Source organism: Zonotrichia albicollis, chromosome 21, assembly GCF_047830755.1.
Source record: "Zonotrichia albicollis isolate bZonAlb1 chromosome 21, bZonAlb1.hap1, whole genome shotgun sequence".
NCBI lineage: Eukaryota > Metazoa > Chordata > Aves > Passeriformes > Passerellidae > Zonotrichia > Zonotrichia albicollis.
This window is the reverse complement of record NC_133839.1, coordinates 10,867,673-10,877,992: the sequence shown is the minus strand read 5'-3', so window position 1 is coordinate 10,877,992 and position 10,320 is coordinate 10,867,673. Positions and strand designations below refer to the sequence as shown.

At 62.4% G+C, this 10,320-nt stretch overlaps 1 protein-coding gene across 6 annotated transcripts in view; it reads left to right on the top strand.

The window, feature by feature from the left end:
• The first annotated feature begins 1,394 nt into the window (after positions 1–1,394).
• Positions 1,395–10,320, top strand: part of LHX6 (LIM homeobox 6) — a 16,854-nt gene continuing 7,928 nt past the window's right edge. The window contains exons 1-5 of one of the 6 annotated variants that reach the window (XM_074556464.1): positions 1,395–1,962; positions 2,501–2,628; positions 2,909–3,091; positions 3,168–3,289; positions 8,521–8,741. In XM_074556464.1, the coding sequence (XP_074412565.1) occupies positions 1,448–1,962; positions 2,501–2,628; positions 2,909–3,091; positions 3,168–3,289; positions 8,521–8,741 (1,169 nt within the window). In that variant the 5' untranslated portion in view covers positions 1,395–1,447. The other 5 variants (XM_074556467.1, XM_074556465.1, XM_074556468.1 and 2 more) reach the window with 5 other exon arrangements.

Below are 10,320 nucleotides of genomic sequence, written 5' to 3'. Positions count from 1 at the left end.
GCTCAGACCTGGGGGAGCTTTATTGCAGGTCGGTGCTTGTGCTGGTCACTGCTGCTGCTGCCTGCACTCCCCGGGGCCCAGAGCTCCTCGCCCTGGAGCTGGGAGGAGGGAAATGCTCAGAAATGTTTTTTTTTCATGAGCATCAACCCTGGGACTTTGCATTAGACCATCGTGGAAGAGATTTATTTGAAGAGCACTGGGGAGGCGGCATCGCTGGAGCCGTGAGTAGGGAGGGTGGCAGCTGGTGGTGGGAAGGGGAGCTGGGCTTGGTGCCGGGCTCCTGTGCAGGGGAATTGGGCTGTTCTCACCTCCAGCCTGCCCTCCTGTCCTCTGAGGGGTTCCTTGCTTCCCCTGGATTTCCAGCAAGCCCTTGGGACAAGGTGGGTTACTGAGGGTGGTGTTCTCCATGACACAGTGTGGGTTTTTCCGTGGTGTTTGAACCATTCTGCCTGTGGTGACAGTCCCTCACTTGGGAACAGGCATGGAATCTTCACTCTGGGAGCACAGAACATTCCCAACCCCAAATTCTGGGGTTCTGGCCGAGCTGCTGCTTGACATGCTGCCACCTTGCTGCCTGTACAAACCCCAGGGCTGGAGGAGGGAGCACAGGGTGGTAAGGACAGGCATGGACTCAGGGCTGATACCTGTTAGCTACAGGGCTTTGCATTCCCCAGCCACTGCCCAGGCCCTGTTCCTGGTGCAGGATGCTCATGTAAGATCTGTCTGCTCTCAGCAGGCAGTGAGAGCAGGACACCGACCCTGCAGAGCCAGGACTTACTCCCAGGGCTGGAGAAGGGCAGGAGCTGGGCTGGGGTCACCCCATTGCTGAGCCTGCTCTGGCTTTGCAGGGCCCAGAGAGCTGTGTGTGTAATGGTGAGAGCAGTGCAAGCATCTGCTTGGCTGCGTGGTGCTGGCCCGCGGTGCTGAGCCATGGCTGCCAAGGCCAGCATCGCTCTGGGGACACAAACCAACCCCACACGGCCCTGCCTCGGCCGCTGCTGCGTGGGGGGACAGACAGCGTTCGTGGCTGCGTCCATGAACACTCCTACGTGTTTCTCCTGGAGCAGCCAGAGCTAATTCAGACCCCACCAGTGAGAACGAAGGGTTTAAATTGTCCTTTCTCAGCATCTCGCCTCTGCACTTGTCCGTGTCCCCCCGCACTCGGCCTCTGTGGAGCCGGGGACAGGGGAGGACAAGCTGGCAGGCCTTGGGTTCCGTTTCCTGGGGGTTTCTCGGGCTTTCCTGCAACCTCGATGTTTAAACCTAATGCCTTGTATTTATTCTAAAATGGCTTTCATCTGATTTCCCTCTCGGTTAACAATTTAGCTGTCACAATCAATAACGGCGAGGATCCATCCCCGGCCGCCATCAGCTCACGTTACCGTCCTGCAATTACCCGGCGGTGGCACCGCTGCCGGGGCTTTGCCGGGGAATTATCAGGTTACTAATGAAGCCCGGGCAGCGGCGGGCGGCCAGACGCCGCGGCGGTGGGCGCGATCCCCGCTGCCGCGACCCGAGGGGGGCAGCGGGGCCGGCCCGGCCCGTGCGCCCCGTCGGGGCGGGCAGCGGCGGGGGAGGACCGGGACGGGCCGGACCGGGCTCGGGCTGCCCCCTCCCCTCCCCTCCCGTCCCCGCCGCGCCCGCGGGCGGTGCCGCCGCCGGTGCCGGTGCTGCCGCCGCAGGTAGCGGGGCCCGGCGGGGCGGGCGGCCCCCGGGGCGCGGCGGGGGGGCGCCGTTTCCTGCCCGGCCCGCGGCCGCCCCCGGCGGGGGAGCGGGGCCGGCGCGGTTCCCCGCCCGGCTCCCCGCCCTTCCTGCCGCGGCCGCGGGACGCGCCGCCCGCGGGCACGGAGCGCGGCGGCGGCGGGCGGAGCGGGGCGCGCCCGCCCCATGCACCGGAGCCATGGGGGCGGGCAGCCCCGGGGCCCTGGCCGCCGCGCCCCGGCCGGCGCCCAGGCGGGCAAGGTGAGCGCTGCCGCCGCCGCCGCTGCCGTCGGGGCCGGGAGCGGGGCCGGAGCGGGGCCGGGCTCCCCGCGGTGGCCGGTACCGGGGCTGGGGCCGGGCCGGGGCCGGGGCCGCTCGCCGCCTCCCGCGCCAGAGGGGTGGATTTTTCCATCCCGGCGTTTTCTGGGGCGTTTTGTGCTCGGCGGAGGGAGAGGGGGAAGAATTTCGATTTTTAATTACTACCATTAAAAAAATCAAATTTGCAATTCTTTGGGTGGCCTGATGGATTCCCTGATTGACAGCCGGAATTGACACTCTGGTACCTCTTATCTCGGGCATTTACGGCAATTTCTAATTGCAGGTAGTTTGGGGGGTTTTTCAGCGCCTTGGCTCGCATGGGAACCGAGCGATTACTTCAAGAGGCCCGGGTTAAGTGCAGGCAGGGGGAGAATTCAATCCACATTCAAATTGCTTCATTAAAGAGACGCAGCTTTTGTTGCAAAGGATTTAAATGGCCACTAGAAAGTTCTTATTTATTGTTTTGAGGCGGTTTATATAGGGTGCCCCGCGCTCGCCCGGCGCATGGAGCCGCAGCCTCCCTCTCCCGCTCTCTCCATCAAGGTGATGCCGCCGGAGCCGCTGCCCAAGGGGAGCTCCCGCTGTCTGGACCCGCACTCCCGAGCCATGGTAAGCGGGGCCGGGGTTTGCGGGTTCGGGCCGGGAATGCGGGGCCGCGCCGGGCCGGGGGTGCCGGGAGCTGCGGGGACCCGCCGGGATCCGCTGGGCCGGGGGCTGCGGGGACGCGCGGACCGGGGATTTCGGGGTCCCGCCGGGGATGTCAGGGGTTTGCTCGAACCCGCCGGGCCGGGGATGCCGAGAGTGCGGGGACCCGGCGGGACGCTGCGCTCCGGTGCCGCGGGGAGCGGCGGGGCCCCGACTGACGGCCCCGCCGCGGCTCTGCCCGCAGTCGCAGCCCGACGGGGAGCCTCTGCCTGGAGCCCTGGAGAAGGAGGACGCCCGCTCAGCGCCCAGCACCCCTTCCACGCCGTCCGTCTGCTCCCCGCCATCCTCCTCCTCCTCCACGCCGTCGGCCGGCAAAAACGTCTGCTCCAGCTGCGGGCTGGAGATCCTCGACCGGTACCTGCTGAAGGTGAGCGGGGCGGAGGGCGGCGGGGGCGGCGGGGGGCGGCGGGTGGTCCTGGGTCTCAGCCCCTGCTCTGCCGCAGGTGAACAACCTCATCTGGCACGTCCGGTGCCTGGAGTGCTCCGTGTGCCGCACCTCGCTGCGCCAGCAGCACAGCTGCTACATCAAGAACAAGGAGATCTTCTGCAAGATGGACTACTTCAGGTAGGGGCCGGGCCGGGGCCGCTCGGGGGGCTCAGCCCTCGCGGGCTCGGGGCCGCTCGGGCGCTGCCGTGGGGAAGGTTTGGGAAACCCGCCGGGCTCTCTGCAGCAGCCGGGTGGGAGGTGAGCCTCGGGAAACGGGGAGGAAAGAAGGAAGGGAGTTTGGGGTGCAGCCGCACAAGCGCCCGGAGGGATTGCTGCCCTCTGGCCGGGCTGTGCGGGCCGCCCCGAGCCCCCGCTCCTCCCGGCCCGGCGGCCGCAGCGCCCGGCTCCTGCCAGAGGGGAAAGGGGCTCGAACGGCCTCGTCCCGGCTCCTGCCGGAGGGGAAATCGGCGCTGCCAGCCTGCGGTGCCCAGCGGCTTTCGGGGAGCCCCGGTCAGCGCTGTGGGCCCGCAGTGGTCGAAGGGAGCGCGTAACGGAACGGAAACGAACGGCGGCGGCAGCTGCGGCCGGCGGGGCTCGGTCCGGACCCGCACACCCGGGACAGCCTGTCCCGCAGGGAGGGTGTTCTGGCTTCGACAGACTTTCTGTTCTAAACCTTAAACCACTAATTTTCCCCCAATTTGACTCGCACGAGGGGACTGAGTATTTTGAGCTCCTCGCCGGGGTTTAACTAAACATTGGAACCCCCGCTCTGATTTTCCCCATCCTGCCAGGATGAGGGAATGCTGTTTGACCCGGGAGGAAGGGGAACGGCGGGCAGGAAATGGGAATGACCCCGGCGGGGCGCGGGGGGCTCGGAGCATCCTCCGGCAGCGGCGGAGCTCGGGGCTGCCCCGACGACAGCGGGCAGGGAGCTCGGGGAGCACCCCAGAGATTCCTGCGATGTTTTTTGTTAAAGGTTCCGCGATTGCCCGATTTTCCGCAGCTGAGCCCCTGCTCTCGCCGGGCTCGGTGCGGTGCCGCCGGGAGTGCGGGGCTCGGAGAACCGGGTCAGTCCCGAGGCTGCGGCGCTCTGCGTCCTGCCCTCTGATGGGTTTCGTTGTTGTTTTTACTATTATTATTGTTATTATTGTTATTATTGTTATTATTTTCAAACCGCAATTTTCGGTGATTTCAGCGAAATTTTCCCCGCTCAGCACAGAAAGGCACGAAGGGGTCCCGGGGCCGCGGTGCTGTTTTGGAGCACTTTGAGCGCTTTCATTCATTTATCGCCGTTCTGGTGCCGCTCGTGTTTGGTTTCTTTTTCGTTTGTTTTTGAGAGCGTACCTTTCCAAAGGCGGTTTTAAAGTAGCGCCGGGATCTCGAAATGACCTTTGAGAAAATACGGGAAATAATAATGGTAAAATAAATCAGTTTTGTGATTTCTCCCGTCCGAGAAGGTCCGAGCTCCTTCCCCGTTGGGAGTAGCCAAGCTCTGCCCGCCGGTACCGGCGGGGCCAAGGGAAATAAAACGAAAATCGCGGAAGCCGCGGCAGGACGCTCCCGGTTCCTGCGGCACCCGTTCGGGGGGCGCGGGGGCTCCCAGCCCGCGCTCCGCACTTGCCTTTTGCACAGAAATGTGGGGGTTTGGAGAGATTTTAAAATTTTATTTTGGTGAATCTCTGAGCAGCGGCGGCGCTCGGAGCCCGGCGGGTGCGGAGCTGCCTCGGTGCCCCCGAGCCCGCGGGGATCGATGCGGCTTCTCCGAACCCGGGCCGGCCCCGCCGCGGTGCTCGGGGGGTGGGCGGGGGTCGCTCCCGCCGCCCCCCGAGGCTGAACCCGCCGGGCTGAGCCCCGTCGGTGCCGTGAGCGGCTGGGCACGGCTGGGATCCCTCCCGAGCGCTGGGATCCCTCCCGCTGCCCGGCACACTCGCCCCGTGTCCCTTCCCTCGGTCCCCTCCTGCAGCCCCCCAGCCCCGGCAGCATCCTGGCTGGCACCTTGCTGACTGCAGCCAGTGGAACCTGGTGCGTGGCACGGGCTAAACCTGATCCTCTGGATGGGTTTTGAAAATTTTATTTATTATTTGAGGCAGATTAAATGTGTGGGGTTTTTTTTTAAAGCAAAGCAGAAACCCCATCCTGAGGCGTGTGGTCCCTGGAGCCGAGGCAGAGGGAAGGACAGTGAGATGCTCTGCTCAGGTCACACGGATGCTCTGCATTCCTCTGAGGATGCTGAGGATGAAGGCTGTCAGGCACGGGCTGTCATGTCACAGCCCCACTGCCCACGGGGAGTGTGCTTAGGCCTGCTCTGTGCCAGTGTCCCTTCTCTGTCCCCGTGAGGGGCTGTGTAGGTGCTGGCTCTGCCGTGACTCCGCGGCTTCGTGTGCATTTTTAAGCAAATGCTGCTGTTTCCTGTGTCTTGTCAAATAATTACATTTGGCATCTAAGGCTCCAGTGCTCCAAGGAGAACCAAATTAGAATTGGAGCTCATTGAGCAGAACACTGTGTTCCCAGCCATGCAAGGGCTGCTCACAGCCAAGCTCCCAGGGCTCCAGTTGTCCAGAGCGTGATCCCGCTGTGATTCCTGCTGTGCCCTCGGCGGGCAGGCTGCAGGATTGTGACCGTGGGGTCCCTGGCTTGGCCGTGGCTCAGGTGGCCTTCACCCAGAGGCTGTGTCCCTCCAGGATGATGCTCCAGCGCGGGCATTGCAGTGGCACAGCGTGAAGGTCCTCGCTGAGGCACCGCTGCTGCTCTGCTGAGGGCCTGGGCAGATGTGAGCTGCAGCTGGCTCTGAGGGCTGTGCCAGAGGCTTCCTAAGGAGGGGACAGGGGTGTTTGAGCTGTGCGCGGCCCTGGGGCTGGGTGCCCCTTGCCCACAGGAGGGCTGGGAGAGCTGTGGCACCTGGGGACAGGCGGCGTGGGAGAGACAGGATGCACCCGGGGCGTCCTCCCGCCCCTGCTCTTCCTGCGCCCCAGATGATGCGGCCGCCCCTGGGGGAGGTGGGATGAGTCTTTCTGGATGAGTCTTCCTGGGATGAGTCTCTCTGGATGAGTCTTTCCTGGTAACGTTGCTGTCAGTTTCTGTCACCCAGAGTTAACCTTTGGGATGAGCATCTGCTCACCTGACCACAAACCATGCACGCAGGGCGTGAGCCCACGGCTCTGGTAGCATTTGGTAATGCTGCAGTTTGTGCCACAGTTCTGGGCTTGGACAAATCCTCTGGCTCTGTGTCTCTGTCCCCATTCCCATCTCTGTCCCTGCCAGGCAGGTGGCAGGAGTCCTGTGGAGCCCCATTCCTGGGGCTCTTTGGGCTCTCACCGCCCTGTGAGCTCAGTGAGCGAAACCCCGTGTTGTGTTTGAGCTGTAATTTTCAGTGCTGATGGTCGGGGCAGATTTCTTGGCGGCATTTCTCTCCCCGTTGCTGTGTCCCTGGCGGTGGTGGTTCCTCAGTGCCAGCTCTGAGGGGTGACAGTGGGTGCTGGTGCTGCCCCAGCCCTGTCTCTGCTGCAGCGGTGCCGCAGACGGGAGCTGGCAGGGACCGCAGGCGCAGTGACAGTGCTGCTGCTGCTGCTGCTGCTGCTGCTGCTGCAGGCTCTGCAGCCCCGTGCCCGCCTGTCCCGAGCCTCAGCCTCTCTGCAGGCTCTGCTCATGGCGTGGCCCTGCAGGGACAGGGACAGGGGCATCAGCCTCGGCCTGTGCTGCTGCCACGGCCACACGAGCGCCTTCCATCAAACCCTGCCCAGCTCCCTGGGTACTGCTGCCAGCCTGGGGGTCCTGCCCGCTCCTCAGGAGATGCCTGGGTGTCTCCCCAGGGCCCAGCTGATGTGGGACAGGGCTGTGTGACTTTTTCTGAGTGGTGCCTCAGTTTCCCCCGGCCGTGCTGTGCTCCCCTGGCTGGGGCTGGAGCGGGGAGCAGCGATCACCACGTGCCATTAGCTCTGTGTGCCTGCCCCTCGCCTGATACTGCTCAGCAAGTACCACTGTTTACATAGCACATTGTTCAAAGTAATTCAATTTACAGGAATGATCTTTATTTCTAAATAAAAAATTAATACAGTTCTTTTGTTTGTGCGTTTATATAAACGAGCTGGCACAAAGTCAGTTTACAATGTTCCCATCTGAAGTAAATTAGTGAAGTCTCTTAGCTAAGTCTCTGTATAATTTCAGCACAGAAATGTCCTCTTTTTTTTTTTTTTCTTCTTTTTGGTCAGCTATGGTCAGGCTGAAAAATTTAGACCCTTCTTTTCCTCCCAAATAGTTTTGCTATTAGTAATCCCAGCACAGGACAGTATTTCCACATCTTGCTGGGCCCATGGTGGGCAGCAGTTCCTCGGTGTGGGGTCGGGCAGGGGCAGCACACTGGCCCTGGTGGCCTGGCCTGGGTCTGTGTGCAGAGCTTGGGGCTGCTCTGGCCTCTGAACCGGAGGGTTTGTGCTGTGGGGTCTCTCGTGTCGCTTGCTGCGGTTGTTCCTTGTCGGTGTTTTGTGCCTGCACTGGGAGAGGCTGGAGCTGCCCGGGCAGGGCTGGCGGTGGCTCTGCTTCCCACTGTGGTGCGGGGCTGGCAGGAGCCCTCGGGGCCTGAGGTGACAGTGGCAGTGCTGGGGCTGTGTGGGGAAGTGCACTGACTGTGTTGGAGCCAGTACCACCTCTGGGGTGGCAGAGGAGATGCTCCCTTCTCTCCTGCTGCTCTCACTGCTGTTCATTGCATTTCTTAGTTTAAGCAGCAGTAGTACTGAAAATGCAGATATGGAACCTGCCTGGCACCTCATGTCAGACACTGGCCTGGGGGTTCAGGGCCATGGGGGCCACGTCTGCTGCTCCCTGTGAATCACCTGCCTTGACCATCAGCTTCCTGACAGAAATGGGGGTTTTCTCACAATCACCTGGTGAGAGGATCCTGGCTGTCTTGTTGCCTCTTGACTGTGCTGAGCTACCTTCCAGCACAGCTCACTCCAGCACAGTCATCATCCTCTCACAGTGAGGAGACCTCCTCCACAGGGGAAAAAGCAGATGTGTGTGCCTGTACGTGTGAGGAGAACACACATGGTTTGATTTATGGCAGCGGGAGAGAACCCGCTCTGACACAGTTTCCATCCCAGTGTCACACTGGCTGTTATCAAAATAAAAAACCCACGGGCTGGGAAGCTGATTCACAGGGCTACAGGGAGTTACACCCACTGCTGCCCACACTGCTGCCCACACTGCCACGGCACGGGCACCGCTGGGGCGGCCCCGCTGCATGTCTGCATGCACGGGTGCTGTGGGAATTGGGGTGAATAACGGGGTTGGCAGGAGCACCTGCACCCTGGCATGGTGCTGCTGCCCTTGCCCTGCCTTCCCTCCGTGCCCTCACCCGTCTGTTCTCCCCGCAGCCGGTTCGGTACCAAGTGTGCCCGCTGTGGCAGGCAGATCTACGCCAGCGACTGGGTGCGGCGGGCGCGGGGCAATGCCTACCACCTGGCCTGCTTCGCCTGCTTCTCCTGCAAGAGGCAGCTCTCCACGGGCGAGGAGTTCGGCCTGGTGGAGGAGAAGGTGCTGTGCCGGATCCACTACGACACCATGATCGAGAACCTGAAGCGCGCGGCGGAGAACGGTACGGAGCGGGACGGAGTCACTGTGCCTGTGCTCATCCTTAGCACAGGGTGTTGGGGAGGGTTCTATTGTGCCAAAAAGGGGTGATGGGTGGTCCTGGGGAGCTTGAGCACAAGGCCCTGGGCTGGCAGAGGGCTCATGGGGTGGCCAATGTGCTGGCAGCACCTGCAGTTCGTGGCAGACCTGTGTGCCCTGGGCAATGCCAGGGACAAGTGCCTGGTTGTGCACAGCCTGGAGTGCAGAGCGTGAGGAACCCTCTGGGATTTGAGGCTGTGAGTCATAAATGGAGAAGGTGGGATTGGTGATTGGACAAAACCTTCCCATCGTTTTCCACCCGCCCTGCCCATGTGGGGTTGTGCCACTCCCAGCTGGACAGCGCTGTGCCACAGCCGGCTGAGCTGGTGACACCGGGGTCACAGCACTGCAGCTGCTGTCCCTTCCCCAGCCTCCTGCATGGCAGTGCCCAGAGAGGTGCTCAGAGGAACAGATTTGTGGTGCTCGGGGAGGCCGGGCAGTGCCAGGGCCTGTGCTGTGGTGGGAAGAGCTTCAGCACATGGTGGGCACAGGGAGGGACACGCCATGGCCTGGCCCATGCAGCATGTGGAAACCATTAACAACCTGACAGGAAAATAATATGGTTCAGTTTACTGTGTTTGAGAAAGAGGATGGAAACAGAGTGCCCAGTTGGGCTGGGAAGGAGGGTCCTGGCTCAGGACGTGGCTTGTGACGTGTGGGTCCATCTGGTCAGCTGCTGTGGGGTGTGAGGGAGGTGATGGGGAGCAAGGATGGAGGGGGAGAAGCCACGTGTCCTGGGGGAGCAGAATGCTGTGAGCAGAGCAGGGTCTGGCACCGGGGAGTCCTGCAGAGCTGCTGGGATGCTGGGTGTGCTGCTGCTGCTGCTGCTCAGAACAACCTGCTGGTGTGGGCTGAGCACCAGTGCTGGGGCACCTGGGGAGTGTCAGGTGTCACTACCTGTGTCCAAGGGGTTTTGAGAAGGGGGCGGGATCACTTTGGAGAGCTGCAGTTGCTGTGGAGTTGCAGGGCCACACTCCCCCCTCCAGTAATTACCCAGCAATTTCTTCTGCACATGAGGTTTTACATACAAGAAAAATAAACAGATGTTGCTGAAGTCAGAGTCCCATTCATCATCCGAAAAGAACAAGTCAAACTATATGAGAAAGTCCTTCAACTCCAGCCAAGACAATCACAGCCTGGTCCAGCTCGTGCAGGAGCATCCTGGGAGCAGGGAAGAGCCCAGCCCTGCTCGCTGCCCTCCCCCACCATCCCTGCTGCCCCTCCCTCAGGGGGGCTTCACCCACCCTGCCCCAGCAGCCAGGCTGGCACGGGCTGCAGCAGGGCCCCGTCAGGAGCAGGCTCTGGGCACTCTCTGGGGCTGCACGGCAGAGAGAGCACGGCTGGGCTCACCCTGACGCAGGGCTGGGCAAGGGGGAGGTCACTGTCCCCCTCGACTGTCCCCCTGGAGTGTCCCCTTAGTGTGGCTGCTGCTCGTGCATGGCCACCCCAAGGCCCTGGGGACGGTGCTGCTCCTGCTGCTGCTCTGGGGCCCAGGAGGAAGAGGA